Source organism: Cygnus atratus, chromosome 26 (genome assembly GCF_013377495.2).
Source record: "Cygnus atratus isolate AKBS03 ecotype Queensland, Australia chromosome 26, CAtr_DNAZoo_HiC_assembly, whole genome shotgun sequence".
Taxonomy (NCBI): domain Eukaryota; kingdom Metazoa; phylum Chordata; class Aves; order Anseriformes; family Anatidae; genus Cygnus; species Cygnus atratus.
Window position 1 is genome coordinate 2,277,383 of NC_066387.1, and position 23,074 is coordinate 2,300,456.

At 47.4% G+C, this 23,074-nt stretch overlaps 1 protein-coding gene across 2 annotated transcripts; it reads left to right on the forward strand.

Annotated features, from left to right (window-relative positions):
• Positions 1–633: 633 nt before the first annotated feature.
• Positions 634–22,849, forward strand: MED26 (mediator complex subunit 26). Of its 2 annotated transcripts, XM_050715673.1 has the most exons (4): positions 7,996–8,048; positions 8,656–8,703; positions 18,265–18,339; positions 20,134–22,849. In XM_050715673.1, the coding sequence occupies exons 2-4, from the start codon at positions 8,701–8,703 to the stop codon at positions 21,826–21,828; spliced, it is 1,773 nt and encodes a 590-aa protein (XP_050571630.1). In that variant the 5' UTR covers positions 7,996–8,048; positions 8,656–8,700; the 3' UTR covers positions 21,829–22,849. The 2 variants fall into 2 exon arrangements, with proteins under 2 accessions (XP_035423666.1, XP_050571630.1); XM_035567773.2 differs by lacking the exons at positions 7,996–8,048; positions 8,656–8,703 and adding an exon at positions 634–1,000.
• Positions 22,850–23,074: the final 225 nt, after the last annotated feature.

Genomic DNA, 23,074 nt, shown 5'->3' on the forward strand with positions numbered 1-23,074 from the left:
AGGATCACCTAGAGCACATTGCGCAGGATGGCATCTAGGCGGGGTTTGAATCTCCAGAGAAGGAGACCCCCCAGCCTCTGGGCAGCCTGTCCCAGCGCTCTGTCACCCTCACAGCACAGGAGTGTCCCCTCATATTCAGCCGGAACCTCCTGGGCTTCAGTTTGTGCCCGTTGCCTCTCGTCCTGTCGCTGGGCACACCCGAAAAGAGACCGGCTCCATCCTCTCGACGCCCTCCCCTCAGATACTGACACATGTTAATGAGGTCTCCCCTCAGTGTTCTAACTTCCCCCATATTTGGGGCGTTTCCCCCCCGTTTCAGCCGTTGCCCTCACAGAGCTCCGTCGCGCCTCTCTGTGACGCGCGGGGCCTCGCCCACAGGCTTCGAGCTACCGTTGGGAGCCGCGGGGACGCCCCGTGAGGAGCTGGGTCCGGCGGCCGCCCTCTGCCGCCCTCCGCAGCCCCGCTCCGCTCCCCTCAGCCCCGACCCCGCTCCCCTCAGCCCCGCGGGCTCCCGCGCTCCTCCCCGCCCCCCCCCCCGCCACCGCCAGTTTCCCTCCCCGCGCGCACGCGCGCTGCTCGCGGCGGGACGTCAGGGGCGCGCCGTGCGTAACGGCGTCGGGCGTGTCCCAGGGTGCCCTGCGCGGGGCTGGCTCCTGCCCACAGTTGAGTTGGGCCCCGAGCGGAGCGGAGCGGAGCCCAGCAGGCGGGCCCCGGCCCGGTCCCGGCCCGCCGCGGTTCTGTCCCCGCTCCGAGCTCCGCCGCCGCCTCTTCTTCTTCCCCCCGCGCCTCGCGGGGAGCGAACATGCGACTCCGGCTCCCCGAAGAGGCCGCCGCCGCCGGCGAGTGAGGAGCCGCCGCCGCCCCGGCCCGGCCTGGCCCCGCCGCCCGCCCGCCCCGGCCGCAGCCGCCCCGCTTCGCCCAGGCAATGACAGCGGCTCCGGCCCCCTCCCCGCAGCAGATCAGGGACCGGCTGCTGCAGGCCATCGACCCGCAGAGCAACGTGAGTACGGCCCGGCCGGGCCCGGCGGCTCCCGAAGCCGGCAACGAGGAGACGGCGGGCGGCGGCCGCCCGGCCCGGGGCTGCCCCCGCCGCCGCCGCCGCCGCTCCCCGAGGGTCCCCCCGGGGCCGCTCCTCCGCAGCCTCCCGCCGGGCTCTTCCCGAGCACCGGAAGCCTCCGCTGCGGGCGGTAGCGGGGAGCTCCCCAGCGCCCTGCTCGCACCCGGGGGGGCTCCGGCTCTCGGCGGCGCCCCCCCCGTTCCCTTCCTCCTCCTCCACGGGAGCACCGGAGGGGCCCCCCAGCTCCCCACCGGGCCTCGCTCCGCCGCGCCCCGCCGCCTCCCGGTACCCCCGGGGCCGGCCGGAGGTGCCCGGCCATGCGGCGTGCGGCCCGGCGGCCTCCCGACGCCAGGCCGCGGCTCGGCTGCGGCCTGCAGGGGGCTCTGGGCCGGGCTCCCGCAGCCGCCGGGACCTGCCGGGGGGCGCTCACCTGTTCCTCGGCCCCCCGCTGCCTCCAGCCGCAGTCACCAGGCCGGGGAGGCGGCCCCGGGTTTTGGGGGACACCCGGAGGGCCTCGACGATGGAGTCGGGGCTCTGGAGCTCCTCCAGCACCGGGCAGCCTCGGTCTTCGCTTTTATCCTTCCCTGCAGAGTGCTAATGAGCTTATCTGCTTCTTCTGGGATGTAGTGTAAGCACAGAAGTCGGCATGTGTTTCACCAGTAAGTGGCCTTCATGTATACGCTGCAGTTATCCGAAGCGTTATTTCCTCCTTTTAATTTTTTTTTTGGCGTTTTAAAGCAGTTCTCAGCTCAGGTGTTTATTACCGTGAGAGGGCTGCAGAGCCTGCAATCTGTCAGATTTCTGTAGTCTTAGATCAGCAGGCACCGCAGCAGGACGCGAAGGTGCATTTGGCCTGGCCGTCTGCAGTTTGTCGTGGGGGCAGCCAGGGGTGCGTCAGGCTGAATGTGTGCGTGCGTGCGTGGTATTCCAGGAGGCTGGGTGTACAAAATGGTATTTTGGCTCTATTAAACTCCTACCTGCTTCTCTCTGAATAAGTATTTTTTTGTAATAGATATATATCACAGTCTTGAAGTAGCTAATAAAGCTATTGCCATTTGGAAACGTTCTGGAGCGGCTTGTGCGCGACGTGAAAACGGAAGAAAAATCACCCAAAATCACCCTGACCTTGTAACTTCTTTAGTAATCCACTGTGATGCACATTTGTCATGAGCGGCGATATCGCATGTTCGAGTAACAGTAATGAATTATCATGGTAATTGTGGGCTTTTAAATGTCAAAGTTGCTTGAGTTCGCAGTACTTTAACTCAGTTCTCACCGAAATGTCAGTTCATGAATTTTGTTTGCTCAGGGTTCTCTTCTCGTGGTTGCAGATTTTTTCACTTTGTGAGGCCAAGGGGCAACCCAGTTACATAAAATTCCAGCAGGTCTCTGCTTTCCCTTAACTTCGAAACTGCTGGCGGCACAGGTTACCCTACTTCTGGTGCTGCTTTCTGAAACACTCTGGCTGCGTGCAGTTAAGCAGCTAGGAAGTGCACTTTGTGATGGATATGGTTCCTTTTCCCCCATACGTAAACCCTACATTCCGTTGTGAAAGCGCTTGCAGCTTGGTTGTGATGCGGGGGACCAGAAACAACCAGGCAGCTGTCTGCAGGGGGAAGTTCAAGCATCAGCCCGCAGCTCTGCTGAGCTTCCTACAGGTCAGTAGCCCCATAAGCTTAGGAGTAATGTATGTTAAATTATAATTCTACATACTTGATACTTATCCAGGGCAATAATTAGCGGCGGAAAAATCAGCCCATTGTTCAGAAATGCCTGTAGGCAGGGGGCTGTCTTCCATTTTAACCTCTTCTTCGAATGAGAGCAGAGGTGGTGTGGAGATTCATTGTGCAGGCTTAGAGCTCAGATTTTTTTTCTCCAAAGCACATACAATACATGGCAAACAGTAGCTAAAGCTGTCTGTCACACCATTTCTGTGAAGGGAAGAAAAACCTGACTTTTTGAACACGCTTAAAAGTAGATTTTGAATTCAGTCTGACCTGAGTCCCAGTGCAGAAGCATGAGGAGAACTGTTCTGGTGTTTTCCCACAGGACGAAGTCACTGCAGGTGTGAGCCGCGGCACTTCTTGGTGCTCATGGAAAATTGTGGCTACTTTCTTCTGGCTTTTAGAATCTTCTGTTAAAAGAAGTGGTTGCATTCAAACTTAGAGTATTCATTATTGTGATTGACTTCCTTGTTTACCAAGAAAGTCAAGCTTTGAGGCCTGGATTTCTTTCAGGATTTTCAATATAATTGTTGGTGTGAGCGTGCGTGTGTTTCTGGAGGAGGAGGGGTGAAAATTGCACGGATATTGACAAATGTGTGAAAACGCGGTCTGATTTTGTGAGGGTGAGGAGGAGGTTACAGTTCTTTATAGCTTAAACTAATAGTACCCCACAATCAGTTTAAGCTTCCCTGATGTGTTTTCTACTACGAGCTCCTCCACCCATGTGGATATCCATTTCGGTGTGCCTCTAAAGGTCTTCGGAGTACATACAAATCTCAAATAAGTCTGAGGTCCTGCCTTAAGGGAAAAAAAAAATCCCTATCAGTGTTGTTGAACTGACCAAAATAATCTTCTCCCAAGTTTTCAGAACCTGCTTGCTTTGAGAAATCATCTTCCGTGCCAATTGTTCATCTTTAACTGCTGCATCAAGCCGTGCTGACTCAGGAGCGATGCTTTAATTGTACACAAGCACTTAGCACTTGAGACCTCTTCTAGTAATTGCTGCAGAATATATTTATAACTTAGTTTCGCGCACTTGGTTCACAATTTACATGGGTAACCTCTATTTCAAATGAGACCTATAAGAAATAAGCTATTTAAAAAAAAATTACATCATCTTGGAAGCCACCCGGGATGTCTGGTTTCGTGTCTTCGTTTATTCAGCCTTTTCGCATCAAAAAAAACCATATGGGCAAACTACTTCTGCTGCATGGCTTAAACACTAAGTATCAACATCGATTTCCTTCCAAAGCTTGTGGGTTAGCGGGAACGCACCGCGACTTGTATCGGAGGAAAGAGGTTGGTGTTAGCACCCACACGATGTGATGTCCTTGCAGGAAAATCCTTTTCCTGGGAGAAACGCCAGCTGGAGAAGGGTCCGACACCTTACTGTGGCAGTTGGGTGAGGTCTTGTAGAGGAGATTTCCTTGGTTCTGGTAGGAACAACGCTTCCCTTCGGGTTCCTTGTGCGGAGAAACCACCACTTCCACCACGCAGAACACCTTTGCCTTGTTAAATTGTGCTCTGTGCTCTTCGGGGAATTTATTACCTGATGTCAGGAATAATGAGTTCGGTTCGGTTTTGCTCTGCGGGAAAGCCTGCCGCTTCCAACTGGCTCTTAGAATTGCGCTTGCAATTAAATGGTTCCTCGTCCTGAATATGTAGCAGTCTTCGCATGTTAAATATTAGACAGTAATTTAATTATTTGCCATTAATACTGCTTTGTGATGCAAACCTAGCGTTGGTTTGAGTAACAACCCACTGGATGTTCACTGTGGGGATTGTGTTGGCTGTGAATCAGGCTGCCGTGTGTGCAGCACCTCAGCTGGCCTTGCTGCACAGACCTTCAGGAGATGTCCCTGATCTGAATTATTAAAAAGTAAACTGGTTTGTGTGCTGTATTAGGTTTAGAGCGTTGGCTCACGGTGATCTCCCAGTTGTCGCATGAGTTGCATAAAGATGCTCCCATGGCTGTTGCCGAAGTCTAGAAACCAAAGCCTCTATCATCAGCGATAAATATGCTTTCTAGAATTGACTTTAAAAAGGAGAGCTCCTTCCGGGAGAAGGTGCCAGACGTCGCTCTAATAATATAAATGTTGGGGGTGAAGGAAGGCAGTACTTCACTTCGGGATGGTCTTGGTAATTTCTCTAGATGCAGGGAAGTGCTGTGTGGGCGAAAGTAGACTAGGCATGGCTTTTGCTTTAGCTTTATCCTTTTCTGCGAGGCCCTTAATGAGCTTATCAGTTTTAAGGAAGCTGCGGTGTGCAAAGAGACTGGAACCTGTTGTACCTCTCCCAACTTTTTGCTTCTTTATTGTAGCTCGTCCTGTTTCAAGGAGCAATCCCACATCTCCTTTTGTGCATCAAGGCAGCTGATTGTTTCAGGTGTGTGGGGAAACACGCAGGTGGTTGTGGTATTCCCTGATGTGTAGAGTCTGGAAGTGGCGTTATCACATCAGTCCTGGGTTCCAGAGAAAGATTTGGTGTCGGCTGTAGTAAGTCCCAATGTATTTGGTCTCTTGATCATTTTAAACAACTATAAAGGAGGTTTTTGATGCTGTGTATTGTCAACAGCTGAGTTCACTTAATGCATTGGTTTGCGGGTGGAGATACTGTTGGCTTCTTGGCCTTGCCCTGCAGTTTTACTCCCCCATCCCTTTCCGAAGCAGCTTGCAAACTAATTAATTTTGTTTTCCTTTGTGCTTGGTGGAAGTATATTCCACCGGTGCCTGTGATGCTCACGTAGATACTGGGTTTAACCGGTCTGAGGTAGCGCTTGTCTGCGCAGCTCCCTGGCTGGTCCTGGGCAACTTGTCACTGGTGGCCGCACAGCCTGTGACTTCTGGAGAGGTTTTTTGGGGTGCTTAAAAGCTTTTCGTTTGCAGTTGTACCCATTGCAGCAGCGCTGTCACAAAGCTTGAGGCCGTTACGACAGAATCGGAGCGGAACAAAAGTCGCAGCGAGTTTGGGTTGAGGCGTCCAACACTGGGAATGCCCAAAATTGCCTTCCCGTGGTTAATTCCTTGAAACTCCACAGGTTGCGGTGATGATGGCAGTAGTCATTTGTTCTTAAACTGTAATTTGAATGTTTGTTTCGGCGGCAGTGACAATTTAAATAACACACACTTCTTATTCCTGCTACGTACACCCCTTGTACGTGTGCTGGTGCAGGAGCGTGTGGTGGAATGAACTCGGGGATTGATCTGGGCTAAAAAAGGAAAAGGATCTTTTTTTTTTTTTTCTTGGTAGTTTGTGATGTTGCTCAATTACCTGATGCAACTCGTGGTGCATTGTGAGTAGTCCTGGCCCAGGTGTGGCAGCAGGAATGGGTATTAAAGTGCTTAAATAGGTTCAGAGGCTACAGAGCGGTGCGCTGCTCGCTTCCTCGTGCTCCCCTGCTGCCTTAGCTTGGCTGGGGCTGCCGGGGAAGAGGCGGTGTTACCGTAGGAGTTAACCGCGCCTGTCGGCGTGCTCTGAGATGGGAGCGGGTGCCTTATGGTCAAGTTTCAGTTGTGGAGTCTTTACGGGGTGGTTCGGAGGTGTCTGGAGTTGTTCCTGCCTTTTTGTTGCAATGTAGCAGCGCGGTGGCCAGGCACGTGGACCTGGGAGAAGTGCTGGGCAGCTTCTTGCTGGATGTCCAGGGGGAAGTTCCTGGGTGAGGGTTGCAACTGGAGAGTAAACCACTTTACAGCAGTGGCTAATGCTTCAAATAACCCAAAATTAAACTGTCTTGGCTTAAACTTGCATGCTTACAGAAGCTGGAGCTGCCAGCGGAGCTGCTCCCGGCAGCAGAGCGGCTCCGATCCCCTTCCCCTTCCTCGCCTCCTGCTCCCTCCTCGGCTGGGGCAGCCGAAGGAGCCCACCTGGCCCTGCTCTGCCTGTTCAGGGCTCACCTGGAAGCCTGGTTCTGGCTCCTCGTGGCTCGGGAGAGGTGGTTTTGGCACAGAGGTTGGTGGGGACCGTACAGCGAGGAGAGGTGAGGGTGGGGTGGTGGCAGCCCGGGGTGGTGCAGGCTCGGGCTGTTTAAATCCAAACAGCCAAGCTTCGCAGCGAGCGCCTGTCTGCAGGTGCGGACCTGTGATTTGGACACTGAAGTCACTCAGGGAAGATGTGTGGGGAGGGAAATGGCTGTAACACGTTTCTCTTTCTCTTGGTGGAACCATGGAGCGTTTTACTGAACAGAAGAACCAACTTTCTGTAGGTAGGGTAAACATCTGGAATAATTTCTCCCAGTCACGGTGAAACAACGGCGTGGAAAAAGCAGCTGATGTGCAAGGTGTGCGTCCTTCCAGGAGGAGAGGTGTGCTGAACCCAACTTCCCAGGCAGCAGGGAAACTGAGGCTGCGGTTTCTCAAGCAGCTCTGACCGCGGGCATCTGCGTTCCTGCAGCCACCGATGCACCTGGGACCCCGGGGTGAGCCTTTTTGGGGCACTGGGTTGGTCCTGAAGGAACCTGGGTGGGTGGGGAGCCCCGGGACAGCTGAGCAGGGGGTCCCAGGGGTGCTGGAGCTGGTGGGAGGCCACGGGGTGCAGCTGCAGTGGCTGGCAGCGCGAGCGGCTCTGGCTGCCAAGGCACTGCAGCCTGGCACTGCCGTGGGTGGGAGGGAGGGAAAATATTTGCTGTCACGAGCTCCCGAGTGGGCAGAGACCCAATTTGGGGCTTATAAAACGTGAAGACCCTCAGCTTAGTCCATGTTTCTGAAGTCTGGGCTGGGGAGAGAAACTGGAATTTGTCAGTCCTCTGGTACCTTTTGTGGAACCAAGTTAAGGGTGAGCCTGGGTTAGGAGTGCATCAGGTGTGGGCTCTTGCATCTCTCCGGCGTTTTTGGTATCAGCTTTTGGCATAATGGTGCTGTCACTGACACCTTTGGCTCCTGATGGAAGCAGTGCCAGAACAACTGAAGTGCTTTCTCCCGGTACCCTGGGAGGGGAGATCCTCTTCCAGTTTCTTCAAGGAGCTGCTGTGAGTTTTCTTTTTTCAGGATAGGAAGAGGAGGAGTTGATTCTGCCTACTGGGGAAACAGGATACTGATTAAGAAGTACTTCTCTAAGGCGTAGTTACTCTGCTATATTAGATTTAGAGTTAAAAATAAATATAATTAAAAAAAAACGAAACGGACATCTGTTTTGGCTGATAACTCTTTGCTGCTGCCCTGTCTGGCTGTTTTGTGCGTGGTGATAACTTCAAGTAAACTTTCTTCGGTCTGCGTAGCGCGTGGTATGGTGTGGCCCCACTTAGGTGCCTGGTCTGTAAAGAAATATTTAAGGTAAAGGCAAGTACATCACGTTCACCTTAATGTAATTGCAGGTTTGTTTATTCAGTATTCTAACAGCTAAATTATTTTTTTCTGCAGGTAATTCATGCTTTCAGTGTTTGGAAAAATATTTAAGTGCTAGCAAATTGCTTTAATTTGAGGTACAGTCTGCTGAACTTAACAGCACGGCAGTGTTTTCTGGGGCACGGCTTTCATGGGGCAGTGGTGCATGCTGAAGTGTGATTGTTAATATCAAAGTATACAATTTCCAGCGTGTCCAAACAGTCGGTGGTAGAAATTTCTATTGAGGGAGTCACTGGAAGGAAAACGTAATTAGTTCTGTTTGATTGAACAAAGTGGTTTTCGAACTTAGCTGTTAGGGAGGAGAGGAATTCTCTGAATCCTACATCCGAGCCTGTCTGGAGTAGTTAGGAACACGCTCAGCTGGGTGTGTTTTGAAACTTTGTGCTGTAAAGATGATTGCGCAGAGGTGGAAATCTTGGCTGAGACTGACAGCCAGCGCTTTTTTTGCGGGGAGCTTCTTCCTCGCGTATTGTTCTCGTGATGCTCCGCGTGCTGATTTGCATGGTTATACTCTAGATCTTCACGTTTTTTTCAGGAGTGCAGCGCTTGGGAAGGTGGAGGAACAGCAGCTTGTCCCAAGATGGTAACACACGTTCACAACTTGTCTGAGAGGAGCGAGCTTCAGGGCTGTCTACAAACAGCTCCAAGTGTCTGTAACTTAAAGCTTGGAGCTGGTTAGCATAGTCAGTATATAACGTTCCTTGTGCTGTGTGCGTCGATTAGGTGGGAGGAAACGTGGAATTTTTATATATTTAAGTACGTAAGTAGCTGTCGTGGATGTTCTGGAAAATGTCTACTTCAGTGAAATAGTTCATCCTTGGAGAAACTACACTTCCCTCAAGTAGAGCTGAGCATAGTGAGACTGCAGAGGATTCAAGAGGGGATGTTTCAGATGTATTTGAAAAGGTGAGGTGGTCATGATTTGTGTGCAAATAAGCACGCTAATTGAGAACGTGACTGTATCGTGAAAAATCTTGCCTCCACTGTCATGTATAATGAGTTTGTATATCAAAATGTGAGTGTATGTAGTATTTTCCCTGCTGGACTGTTTAAGACAAGCTATCAAGGAGCTTACTTTGGCTTCAGTGGGGCTTTCTTAGGTGGAAATCATGGAGGCTTCTGCTACTGGGTTGGAAATAACTAAACTGGCGTTGTGAGGGCCAGCTTCCAGCTTCTGAGTGGTGTTTGTTTAAGGACAGATAAAATGCTGATAGCAGAGCTGGGTCCTTCTGTCCCGTTAGGATCACACCGGGCGATTGGCCCCGGAGTGGCGCTGATCCTACAGCCAAGCAGCCCGCTGATTTGTGAGCTGGGAGATGAAAGGTTGTGTGCTGGAAGTATTTGGACATGAGTGATTGGCAGCAGCATTTCATCTAGGATTCGGGGAGCAATAATTTGAGGATAAATTGATTGCGCTTTTTTTGGCGTCTCCATAAAACCTCTCTATAGCGTGTGCTGACGTACGTTCGGTATTAGTAACTGCGGTTGAAAGGATAGTGACTTATTTCTCTCCAGACTTGGTATTTTAAACCTTCCCAGTTTGTAAGGGTATGTTTCTCAGATTTGTGAGCAAACACACCATGCTTAAAACCTCACAAGCAGTCATGTGATCACGTTGCGTGCCCTTCTAGCCGATGAATTAATAAATCCCACTGTGCAATGTATTCAACAGGCTCTTACCTTCGCCTCCCTCATCATTTAAGGAATCATTTGAGAAGCTTCCTTGGCATTTTGAATAAAATTGGTCTGCTACATTTAAAAGTACTTCGATACGGTAATGGGGGATGTCTGTCTAGCTCAGTGTCTGACTTTGCCCTTACGGTAACGCAGGTAGATAACGACGGGCAGCTCGGGTGAAGTGGAGAGCTGCTGGGTGCGCGGCACCTGACTTCTCCTTCCCAAATAACCACAGTCAAAGTACAGACTTCGGGCCAAGTGACTGCCTCGCTCCTCACCATGGAAGCGCCAAGAATACTCTAAATAAAAAGGAGTGTGTTTTAAGGCTGGATTTTCCGTATATTTTGTGGTATTCTGCCTGAATAGTCAACAAACTCCCATTTCTCTCGTGTTGAAGTAGGACCAGTTCCTGTGGCTTGAGTTGCACAGCAACCTAGTTGTGTGGCTCTTTGAATTTTTCAATAATTTTGGACTCCAGCTCATGGATTATAATAAATAGCGACTACCAAGATTCATCTGGTTAAGCTTTCTGTACAGGTGGAGGGAGAGGAAGAAGGGTTATCGTGCATGTGACAAAATTGTCATGGTTAGATGTCCTCAGGACCAGTGCAATGCTTGTTTGGGTTTCTTTAGGGCTCGTTTGTTAGTGCTGGGTTCTGTGGGTGTTATTTATTGTGCTGAAATGATCTGTAGTGATCACACCCAGGTGGGCACGTTACATTATTTTGTAATCGTTAGATGTGCAGCTCAACACCTGACGAGCCTGGTTCTGATAAGATACATGGTGTTGTTCCACAGCGGGTTAAATACATCTGTAGCTGGCCTCGTTGTGCTCTCTGGTATTTGCACCAGAAGGCACTGGATGCACAGGGCTGGGTCAAGCCAAACAGCTCCGTGGCTGTTACTGTTTCATTAAATCAGTTGCTTTGTTTTGGCAGGCCCCTGCCATTTCTGAGGTGTTGCTCAGGTGTTGGGATGTCGAGTGGCGAGTGTGGGGTGCTCGAAGTGGTGGCAATCGGCGGCCGAAGTGGTGGCAATCGGCGGCCGGAGCGGTGCCGGGCTGACGTTGGCGCTGTCTGGCACAGCCAGGAGGCCCGCATGGTAGGACGAGCCGTGGGCCACGGGTGGTAGCAGGCTGCTGAATTTTGCAAGTCCTTTATAACACGGACTGCTTCGTCTAATTAATTAACATGCGTGCATCCTCTTGGGGAGACAGAACTCAGAATGCCAGCTGCGTGTCACGGGGGCGCAGGGCTGGAAGGGCCGTCTGGAGGCGACGTGGTCCATCGCCGCCTCTGAAGTAACGTCCCCTATGTAAAACAGTTCCTTCCAGGTGCGTCTTGTCTGTTCTTAAAGCTCTGTAGTGTCTATGGAAACTATTTGGGAGCTTGTTCGAGTGCACTGGTAGTTCTCTGCTTGTTCCTCATATGTAATCAGGAGTTGTCTTGTTGCAAGCTAAGTCAGTGAGCGTGAAAACAAGTGATCACCCTTTTCTTTATGGTGGCTATAACGCATAGGAAGGCTTCTTTCGAGCCTTGTGCGTCTCCTCCCTAGTTTTTTTCCAATACTCTGTGAGCTGCGTACTTAAACTCTTTCTCGTTAGCTGTGTTTTCAAAACCCCTTATCACTGCTCTCCTCTGAACTCCTCTTTGTATACATTCTTCTTGAACTGCGGCGCCTGGGGATGAACGTGCAATTCCAGCTGAATTTGATGCCTATACCGTTCCTTATCAGTACGGTGTGGGGGGAAAAACAAGACTAAAATATCCTGCCGTGCTATTGCTGTGGTAGATGCTGTTGACACTGTTCTGCCCTGCTGGCCCAATGGCAACCAGATGTGAGCTCTTCTTCCTCTGTTCCCATGCCTCTGTACCGCACGTGCACCTCCAGCTAATGGCATTTCGTGTGACCAACCTTCGCTTCAGTCGCTAGGCTTTTCAAATCAGGTTCATAAACTTGTTCCTCCAAGAAGTTTTGCCGAGGTTCATGGTGTGGTGGTTTTGGGTGGGTTGTGGGGTGGATGGGTGCTTTTAATTTTTTTTGGTGGGGAGAGGGAAAGAAGTTGTTGAGGTGTCATGCTGCAGTGGGTCTTCTACCTTCTGTATACAACTGAGGAGCAGGCACTAGGGTACAAGTCTTACGACGTTGTATGCAGGCTGCATAGTGCATGGTGAAGTTGACAGACAGTTATTCCTGTTTGTAGTAACAGGAATGTCTTCCAATTATTGGTTAATAAACGTGAATGGAGCGAAGTGTTACAGTCCTGTCAGTTCTCTAGTTGCCTTCAAGACCTCCTCCTGTAGATAAAGATCTCTCTCGTGCCTCAGCTGATCTGTGACCCGATTGTTTCGGGTGCGAGTCTTCCCAGTCTGTATCCTACTACTTCTTGTACCTTCTAATGACTCCACCAACGGGTTCTTCTTTCAGGGGGTGGTTGCCCCTGCCTCGCCGTGTGCTGCCTGGAGGTGTCAGGGCCAGACCCGAGGGTCTCGCGTCCCCCTTGGAGTGGGTCACGGAGCCCAGGTGCTGGTGGCACACACTGGCTGCTCGGGGCTTGGCTCTAGGCTGCTCCGAAGGGCTGGGGCAAGTTCTCCTGCTGGCCAATTCCTCTCGATCCCTTGGCTGTCCCAGTACAATTTACTCACGTGCGTATGTACTGTCAGAAGGTAACAGGGCTAAAGTGTCTTGCTCGAGTGAAACACTTCAGGTCTGCTGATGTCTTTGCAGAGCGGTATCTTGCTGGAGTCTGACCTAACTCTCTTGTTTGATCCTGGCTTTGTAAAGTATGTATGGGGAGGAATCTGGATGATGTTACCTTCCCATTAAATAAAAGCTGAGAACAAATAAAATGTACGCAGACTTTTAAAATCTTTCAATTAGGCTTGGAAATGTTAAATCCAGAGGTCAGGATAAGTTCTTGCCGTACTTCTGTGACTGCTCTTGGTAGCCAAGGAGTATTTCTCGTTGCTGTTTTGCGGTACACATTTCTGCTCAGTTTTCAAAGCGTGGACTCCCAGTGAATTTCTCTTGTAGAAGATGCTCTCAGGGGATGTCATCAACCCAAAAATGCATAAATCATCTATTCATGTTCAGTATTTAGCAAAGCAGATCTTTAATAGGAAGCACACCTCCACCTTTAACAATACCTTTTGTATACCAGGGAATACTTGAGCTCTGTTTATGCAAACTAACTTTCAAACACTTTCGGTAATTATGAACAAAGTAGTGCATGGTCATCTTTTTGGTATGTCATTTCTGTGAATAGTACCTCCTGTACCCTATCTTTAGACAACGCCATGCCACGTTGGGGGTAGGGGAAACTGTTAATAGATCAGTTGCAAGGGAACTGATCTAAATACCAGCAGATTGTAACCTGAATTCTGACTTTATGTGTTTGGTCTGTATCTTTGAATAAATGGCATTTTAGTTTGCTGTTCATGTTATGTATTGCTGATGTCTGATATCTGATGCATCCTATATGAAGTGCTAAATAAACACTGTGCTACTGTATTTCCATCGCAGCGCTTAAATAAAGCCTACTGTGACTAGCAGCTCCCTTTCTTCTTACTCCTTATTCCATATTTTGGATTATAATGCAATCAAATAGCTTTTATACATATACACTGCTGTGAGCAAAGTTTGGTATTGATTAGAGACCCCAGTCTGGGGTAGGAATTGGTGCTTAGATGTAAGTAAGAGCTACACTGCTCTGGAGAAAGCGAGCGTGAGTGGAGGGCATCCCTCGTGGTGCTGCTGCCACACCTGCGTTCAGATCGGTTCTGCCTTCCTGGCAATTTTAGCAGTATTGACCTTGGATCTAGGATTTTCTCTAATGTTATCCAGCCTAAAGATTTACGTGACCCGTGGATATGACAGTTCTTGTAACTCCCAATAAAATGCTGCTGTCCTAGGGGCATGGGGAAGACAAAAATGGTACAAATGCCCCCATGAACCTCTGGGTAGACCATGCTGCATTTTTAATATTAATTGCAAACAGAAAACGACGACTTGGTGGTAGAGATCTGGATTCACATCAGTATCAAAGACAGATCTGTTGGGTCTTCCATTGTAGGTCCGCTTCTCTTGCTTGTTTTTGTAAGAATTTCTGTGATATTTGTTAAACAAAGCGCTTTCTTTGAAGCTAGCAAACTACTGAGTAGTGATAGCATGTTCTGAAGAACTAAATTGTAGTATAATGTCAAATACCTTCTCTCAAAGCCAGTATCTTCTGATGTGTTTGTGTAGTCTGTTCAAAGTACTTACAATGGAGTCAGATTATTGATTATTACAACCTGTGACTTCAGGAGGATAACAGCATTATACTTTGTTTAGAAAAGTTTCGTTGATTAGACTCAAGGTGTTGTAAGCCAGGTTTAAATACCTTTTAGAAACTTCTGAAGGTACTAACGTGACCGTATGGATGATGATGCTGTGTCAAGGGATGCCTTTTAGTGCTGTTATTTTAACTTCATGCAAATAATTACAAAGAAGAACCTTTCTGTCCAGAATCCAGCAGGACAGAAATCTGTGTTAGCAGCTTCACGGCAATTTTTTTATAATTTTGTGCTTAGCTCTTGGGCTTTCCTGCCCTAGGGAAACACCCAGTCCTCCTGCCCCAGGCCCTCATCCGTGCTGCTCAGATCTGGTTTGTCATCTACCGTGGTCCGGCCATGCAAAAATCTTCAGAAGCATCCTCGCAAAACCTTAAAAGCTGATTTCAGCTGGGGTCGAATGACGACGGTCGAGTGTTTCTGTGGCAGTTCTTCCTTGGGCAGCAGCGGGGCGAGAGCGCCTGCGGGGCCGCGGTGCTGGGGGAGAGCGGAGGCGCTGAGCTGGCGCTCGCCCCGTGCTGGGCTGCTCGGTGCAGGAGGAAGAGAACCGACCCGCAGCAGCTGAGCCTGGTGCGAAACAAACCCCCAGCAGGCTGCTTGCTCTCCCTGGCCCTTCTGCAGCCCCGGCACGTGGAAGCGGTGACGCCAGCTCGTGCGCAGCCGCTTGCTTTGCTGCTGCCTGTAAAGCTGCCCAGGAAGGAGGCGGCAGGGAGCAGCTGCGTGCTGAGCACACCAAACCCAAAAAAACTTCTTAGCCCTTTAAACCACCATGTAGTGCCTACCCCGAAGTCAGTTACTGAATTGCTCTCGATGTAGAAAAGCGAAAACAGGATTAAGATAGCAATTAAAGAAGAGAAATTGAGCTGTTTGATCTTTTCCACAGAGTTCAGAACCCCATTCTTTTGTCTGAGGCTGTAGTAAAAACATTTACTGCTGAACTTGGAAAAGATGTGAGATCCCAGTAGTGAGCTCCGGAGTATGGCTGAATGACTTCAGGAGGCTTGCATGGAATAAATAAGATTTGTTTTCTGTGACTGTCATTAGGGTTGGCTGGAAAGGATTATTGTAGATGACTCGAAGCAGATGTTCTCCGGTAAAATTTGGAGTGAATCAGTCTGTGTGCCAGTCGGTCTTCACGCCGTGGGAGCAGCATGGGAAGAATTGAAGTGCAGTTTGAATTCTTCTCGGTTGTTTTCTGCGAGGTCCTGAATACGAACGAGGTCCTGGGGCTGTTTCGTGGTACTTCTTGTTTTGGGGTGGTTGTAGTGGGTTGCAGCATAAGTAGACAAAGGCAAAAAGAAACTAAAATGATGTGCAAGTTTGAGAGACCGAGTTATGCAATTGTGCTCTTACACAGTGTCCGAGGAGAAGTTGCCAAACTCCCTTGTCCCACTGTGCTGTATGGTACTTCGCCTATCCGCTGCGTAGCCAAGAAGCATTTCTAATAGCAGCTTGCATTAATAAATGATCGTTGCTGCTGCTGCTCAAAATAGGATGTCCTGGTAGGTTCTATAACTTTGTTTTCATGTCAGTTATGTGACAATATATGATTTTTATGCAGCCAGTAACAGATGGTTTAAGGTAAAGACCCTGCTGTGCGATACTGATGTACTGCTGTTATTGAAATAGGTGCCTTCGTCTCGAAAAGAAGATACTTGAGGCCTTTTGGAGAGGTCATCTTGTTTTCATCATAGTGTTTAACTATACCACAAGAGATTTCACGGTCTGTATTATTTTGAAACAGGTAAAAATGATTTTTATGATAAACTTTTTTGCCAGTTTGGATAAGGCATTTCAAGATACGAGCACAAAACTACTGGAGAAGGGTGGAGAAGCTGTTGAACCTGCCTGAATTATTTTTTTTAAGAGAACCAGGCTTCCCTGAAGGTCAGAAGAAGGAAAAATAGGAGAAGCTACTTGCAGTTCAAGTGTTCGTGCTCCTTGCAGCCATGGCTTCAGTGCGGCCGGGTGCTTGCGATGGCCCACGAGTGCGTGAAGAGTCTGACGCCGGTGTCTTGCGCTCTGCTAGGAGCTGAGCGATCAGCGCAGACCCGGTGGTGTAAGGCTGCTTTTGCTCTCCTAATTGGTACCATGCCTCTGTCAGAGGAAGGGAGTGCAGCAACAACCTAGCAGCTATCACTTTTGGTACAGACCTGGCCTCTGGGAGGTGATTTAGCATTTGGGGGCAGCCATATGCGTGTCTTTAGGTATTTTAAAACAAAGGCAAAGCTGTTGCTGGAAATTCCCTGACCAGTTTCATCTTTCTGTAGGTGTGTGTATATATACGAGCATATCGCTTTCCCCATCTTGACCTTCTGATAGGCTAATGATCCTTTTTTGTCATCAGTTTGTCATTTAGGTAATGAATATTTGGGGATTACCAGTAACTGCAAAAATAATTGTACCGGTTATTGATGTGTGCAATAAACAGCAATTTCTTGTGCCTAGGTAACTCTTAGTGTAAAACGTGTTGAGAGGGAGAGTATCATGTTTTGCAAGTCTAAAAATGTTTGTCTGGAAACTCCCAGAATTAAACATTAGCTATTCTGAGCGCTCTGGAGCTAGAAACTTTGGAGGAAAAAAAAGGGGGGGCTATGTATTACTTAAACTGTGGTGCTAAATCCTCCTTCCTGGGCAGTGAGGGATGCAAGGATCAAGACATGAAGAAAGTCAATGCACTGAAGTAAAATACTGAATACCAAAATACATCGAAATTGGTGCTTTAAAACGTAAGCCTGCCTCAGATGGTAGGGCTTTACCTGTCTGCAGAGGCATGGCAGTTCAGCAAAGAAAGAATCATGACAACTTAATTCATCTTTAGTCTGAAAAAGATTTTATAACTTGAGTTACGATCACTCCAAACCTATATAGACTTAAAAAATAAATTTGATAAGTTACTGTGAAAACCAGGCAAATTGTTTCATTGCAGCTTTATCTGAGTATCATCAACCTTAAGCAGTCCTGCTTTTGTTTGTGACTTTATAAAAGGGCAGAAAGGAGTTGGAAAAAGCAGAGTCTTAAAAACTTGTGTTCTTCTTAACATGAAGAACCTCGCGGTGGTGTGGGGAGAGCAGGGCTGCCTGCCTGTGCTCGGGTAAGACGTGGGGTTAACGTGGGATCCCTGCACAGGTCCTGGCTGCGTGATTTTCCTCGGCTGCAGTTCGTGTCCAGTTGAGTCACAAACGCAGTTAAGCAATAAACGAGGCTCAGTGATTCAAGTTTTCCTTCGCTTATCTTTTAAATCCATCTACAAAGGTGAATTAGAAATTCCAGTTTTCAGTGCTGTTAGTATCAGGTCATGGAAATCTGGATCCCTGGGTAGCCTGAGTGTCCTCAGAGGAGTTATTAAAATCGCACTCGTGTTTAACATCCACAGATCATGGCAGCTGCCTTTGGGAGGGACTTGTGCATACAGAAATGTTGCAGCGAAGCCCATCAGAAAGAAGATCTGATACCCTCTTTGTAAAGTGAATTTCTGAAGTAGCTCCTCAGTGTCACATAGCAGGAAGTGTAATTCCAGAACGCTGACAGTTTTTAAGGTGGACGCTCGGGAGCCGGGGCTGGATCCCACGCCTGGTTTGTCTGGTGCTGGGCGACTGGCTGAGGACACCTACTGGGCACTGAGCTTGCTTCAGCTGGTTTGAAACTTCGAGTACTTTGTAGCTGGGCTTTTAGATGCTTGGCGTAGCTACAGGAAGCACCGGTATTTTGAGCAAAATTAGTCAGCGGTGACTTGTGTAAATCTAAAGCAGTGCCTAAAAGAATAAATGCTGCGTTTCTGATTTCACTGGTTACTTTTCTTTGTTCACTTGGCATTTATGTTTCCAGTTAGGACAATTAACTAATACCTGAACTCGGGTCTCAGAACTTTGCTAATTTGCACGCTGGTTTTACTGCTAATATTTCATTTAGTTTTATGTAAGTGTGTGTTTGTTACAGTTCCGTCAGCTTCCAACTAGGTCAGTAAAGTGTCCTTGTCCCTATTCTTTGAACGATCAGCTCCCTAAAGCCAGACAGTGTGATAGCAATTTTGTGATTAATGTTTCCGGCAATTATAAAGTGGAAGGTCTTACAGTACATTTGATAACTAAGACATGTATGTGGAACATGAAGTGACTCTTTCTTCCTTGTTGCAGATCCATAACATGGTGGCAGTGCTGGAAGTGATCTCCAGCCTGGAGAAATATCCCATTACCAAAGAGGCACTTGAGGTATGTCACCATCTGAATGTCACTTGGTTTTCTTGTGTGCATAAAAGGACTTTCTCAACCCGTCTCATTTCCATAAGAGCTTTCTTTGAAACAATAGATCGATTGCAAAGGATTCACAATTAAGATATTATTTTGTCCCTCTCATGCTTCTTTGTACATCTCAATGTGTACACAGTGGTTCTTTCTGGATTCAGATCAGTGTTCTGGGCAGCCTGGTTCCTATTTGTATAAGGCACTACATTAATCGTTACTTGCTACTTGTTAATCCTTCACATTCATCATCACTCTTCTCGTTGAGCTACTGATCACCTTTTTAGTTGTTTGGTGACAAAGCAATGAATCTGAAATCGGAAAGGAACGTTCTGTAAAATTAATCTTAAATTTAGTCCAGCATGTTTCAATGCCTGAATCTCTGTGGTGAGATTAGATGTATTAAAAGTTGAAGTATCAGCTGGGGTAGTGACTGCAGTGTCTCTGGTCACTTTTAAATACAGAGCCCAAAGATGCTTCTATGGCTAAATTATAGAAAGGTTTTCAATCTTTATCGTGAAATTGCTTTTAACTACTGTTTTTTATAACCTGTGACTGTTTTCCCCAGACTCAGGTAGCTATAAGATGGTTTGAGGTGATATCTGATGCTGTAAGTAGTCAGTACTACAGGATCAGCTGTTAGTGAGTACTAAACACAATGCCAATGCAAATAATTACTGTGAAACGTGAATTGTGATATTCAGAAATACAGTTACTGTGTGATAATCGTTGTGAGCCTTAGATGGTAAGTGCTAAGTGCTGTCCATGCTGCCACATGGGAGACAAATCTCAGAATGAACAAATCTCAAAACAGATGAGATTCTGAGGCATAGCAGTACAGAAAGCATTGTGTTGTGCCAGGGGTTTGCCTTTGCATTCATAAAGGACCAAATGCTATGGAAATGCATTCCATGTGGGAATCACCCAGCTATTCTGTAAATCCTAGGTGCAATACCAAGATGATTTTTTTCCAGTTGGAGACGTTGAAACCTGTCTAGATTTTTGTCAACTCTAGTTGCATTTCGACATATGTATCACATGCTGCATATTTCTCACAAAATCCAGTCTGTCTTCCTTTGAAGTGCTGCTCTTAAGTAATCTGACTTGCGGAATTCTTTGTTTCCAAGTGTGCTTTGCACACAAACACTTCACTTCCTTCCCATTACAGAACCGTGTTGGGGCATCATAGAAAAGCCTCTTTAAGTTGGTCTTCAGTACCCTTTCAAGCTACTAGGAGTGAAGGGGGAGGACATGAAGGAAGAAGACAGGACATAAATCACACCTTGGCAGTCAGATCTGTGAAATGGAGATTTGTGTTTTCAGTGTTACTGTGACAGGCAAAGATTCTGGATTTTCTCCTCATGTCTCTCTCTGCAGGTCTCAGTTTCGTTGTAATAAATGAACCTTTTCTGCCTTGGGTACTGCAGTTCCACTCAAATCTGAGCTTTCACGTATACTCTCAAGATTCCTGCTGATTAAAAATTCCTTTCTGATGTTTTTCACAGCTAGTGGCTCTGGTGCTTTAGCCAGGGGAGGAAGAAAGGATGGCTTAAAACCCACAGTAGGTTTCGTTCTGTGTGGCAGAATGCTGGACCAAGTGGGCTAATCCTTCCAAAAAGGCTAATTCAGCTCTTAAACCTTAATTGTTTTATACTAGGTATTTCTTAGGGTAAGCATTAAAAAGCAGAAACTTACTTAGAAAATGGAGTTAGAATTTTGTTTAGAATGATACATGTTTGTAAAAGAACTTTTATTTTTTTCTAGGAGACAAGACTTGGGAGGCTTATCAATGAGGTGAGGAAGAAGACGTCCAATGAGGAACTTGCCAAACGTGCCAAGAAATTGTTGCGGAATTGGCAAAAGTTGATAGAACCTGTAACCCAGAATGAACCAGTGCCAAGAGGGTTGCCGAATCCACCTGGATCAGCAAATGGGGGTGCTCACAACTGCAAACCAGAAGCACCGCTTCCTGCCGTGGCTGGATCAAAGCCAATCAGTGAATTGAAAAGCAGGAATGACATACAGAAACTAAATTCTCCAAAACCAGAGAAATTGGGAAATCGGAAAAGGAAAGGTGAACACAGGGATGGGCATCAGGGCCCTCCTCTCCCAAAAGTCTCCAAAGCTAGTCATGAAGTATTACAAAACTCTTCACCCCCTCCAACGAATGGAATTGGAGGTAGTCCTGAAAATTTTCCTAGTCCTGTAGATGTAAATCTACATGCAGGGCCTGAAAGCAGCAGGACAGAACTCAGTGAAAATGATAAACACAATAAGATTCCAGTAAATGCTGTAAAACCTCACACCAGTTCTCCGGGACTTGTAAAACCTTCAAGCACTTCCTCGTTATTAAAGACTGCAGTGCTTCAGCAGCATGATAAATCAGAAGAAACCACAGGACCGCACCAACCTAAGAGTCCTCGCTGTTCCTCGTTTAGCCCTAGAAATGTCAGGCATGATACTTTTGCTCGGCAGCATACTACGTACTCACCAAAGGATTCGATGCCTAGTCCATCTCAAAGGTCTCAGTTCTTAGATACTGCACAGGTGCCATCACCGCCACCATCCTTGATGCAACCATCAACACCTCCCATGCCAGCAAAAAGACTGGAGTTCCCTCAGCAATCAGTAACTGAGGTATCTCAGCACTGGCAGGAGCAACAGGTACCTTCTGAAAGCCAGCACAGGCATACAGCAGGGACGCTTCAACAGCACACATCTCCCAGCTGCAAAACCAGCTCCCATCCTGGGGAATCTCTCACGCCACACATGGGCTTGTCACAGGACACTTCAAAAATGGACAGTGATGATGCTGCTTCAGGTTCAGATAGTAAAAAGAAGAAAAGGTACCGACCTAGAGACTATACAGTCAACTTGGACGGGCACGTGACAGAAGGGGGTGTGAAACCTGTGAGATTAAAAGAGAGAAAACTCACTTTTGATCCCATGACAGGACAGATAAAACCTTTAACACAGAAAGATCCTTTGCAGGTAGAAATCCCTGCACTTACTGAACAGCACAGGACAGAAACGGAAAAGCAGGAGCAAAAACCTAACCTGCAAAGCCCTTTTGAACAAACGAACTGGAAAGAATTATCCAGAAATGAAATAATTCAGTCATATTTAAACAGACAGAGTAGCTTGCTGTCTTCATCAGGAGTACAGACTCCAGGAGCTCACTACTTCATGTCTGAATATTTAAAGCAGGAGGAAAGCACTAGAAAAGAGGCTAGAAAGACTCATGTTCTAGCTCCTAACAGCAAACCTACAGACTTGCCTGGGGTCACAAGGGAGGTCACAAGTGATGATCTCAACAGAATACGTGAACATAACTGGCCAGGCGTGAACGGTTGTTATGATACACAGGGTAACTGGTATGATTGGACACAGTGCATATCTTTAGATCCACACGGGGATGACGGTAGATTGAACATCCTGCCTTATGTCTGCCTAGACTGAGTTCAGTTTTGCTAAAATGCTTTTACATCTGCAGTTAGCAAAAATGGCAGACACTATGCCACTTAAACACGGAGAAAGCCTCCTGTCCTGGACAAACAGGCCCAACGAGCAGAGGGTGAGAGGGAGCTGGGTATTGACAGCTCTTTCCTTTAAATTCTCCTTTTGTGAAATGCTGCTACCAGTTTACTAACAATTGCAAAGGAAGGCATACGAAGGTTGATAAACTGAGTTCAAAACTCTATAGCGAGCCAGCTATAAAAAAGTGTTAGTCCCCAAGAAGTGAAGATGGTTTCCAGCACTTTCTGAATGCCGGAATCTTATTACAGGCAGGTACAGAGAAAATTTGTGGAAGTTACCTTAACAAAATATGCATCTATTTATTTGACTTGATTTGGGTTTTTATTTGGCAGTGAGATATTCGAGAGACAATGTGCAAAAACTGTAGTTTTATTTGTATCACATCTCTGAACATGATTGCATTTTTAAAGTCATGTGGTACGGAGATTGGGTTTTAAACAGCAGGTGTTGCACTGCAGGCTGGGCGACCAGCTTCAGCTCAACATTCCATAGGCATCCACATATTTTAGTCTGGTTTCAGTTTAAATCCAGTCTCTGAGAAATGCTGCAAAAACTAGATGTTTAACGATATTTTTGATCCCACCACCACCAGCCAAATATTTTTCCTCCTTTTCCCTTCCTGCAAACTTCTAGGAAAAAAAAAGAAAATCACCTTTTCTAGAATCTAAATGTAATGAGGGTGCTACGAGTTTGTAACTGTACTGTGAGAGGGAAAAAGGAAGCCTGTTTGTATGCTGGAAATATACTTGTTACCATTCCTTTAGATATTGTTTGCCTTATGGATATCCATCATAAACGCAATTTGCAAAAACAAAGAGCCTTAGTGAATGTACAGTAACTAGACTTCTGTGTTCTTGGGATGCAGAAGGGAGCAACTTTGCTATTTGGTCCTTTAAGTGGACACATTGTGATATAAATGTGGAAATAAAAAAAATTTGCACAAAGCAGTTTGTGAATTATTTATACTGAACTAATTTATTTTTAGAAGTTTGCTCAATTCAAACTAACTGAGAATCCATTGGAGCAGTGTGGCGAAGCTGAATCCCATCTGACAGTGTCGAAAGCAGCTGGCTGTTAGGGATATATAAGATGTCTTCCAAGTATATTGGTGGTATTCAGTCGCACAGGTTGGATTTTTTTAAACTCTGGTTGCATCCAGGGTTTAGAG

Coding starts and splice junctions, on each gene's coding strand:
- MED26 (XM_035567773.2), top strand. CDS start 926: ATGACAGCGGCTCCGGCCCCCTCCCCGCAGCAGATCAGGGACCGGCTG. Junction 1,001..18,264: donor CCATCGACCCGCAGAGCAAC/GTGAGTACGGCC, acceptor TCCTTGTTGCAG/ATCCATAACATGGTGGCAGT. Junction 18,340..20,133: donor TTACCAAAGAGGCACTTGAG/GTATGTCACCAT, acceptor ATTTTTTTCTAG/GAGACAAGACTTGGGAGGCT.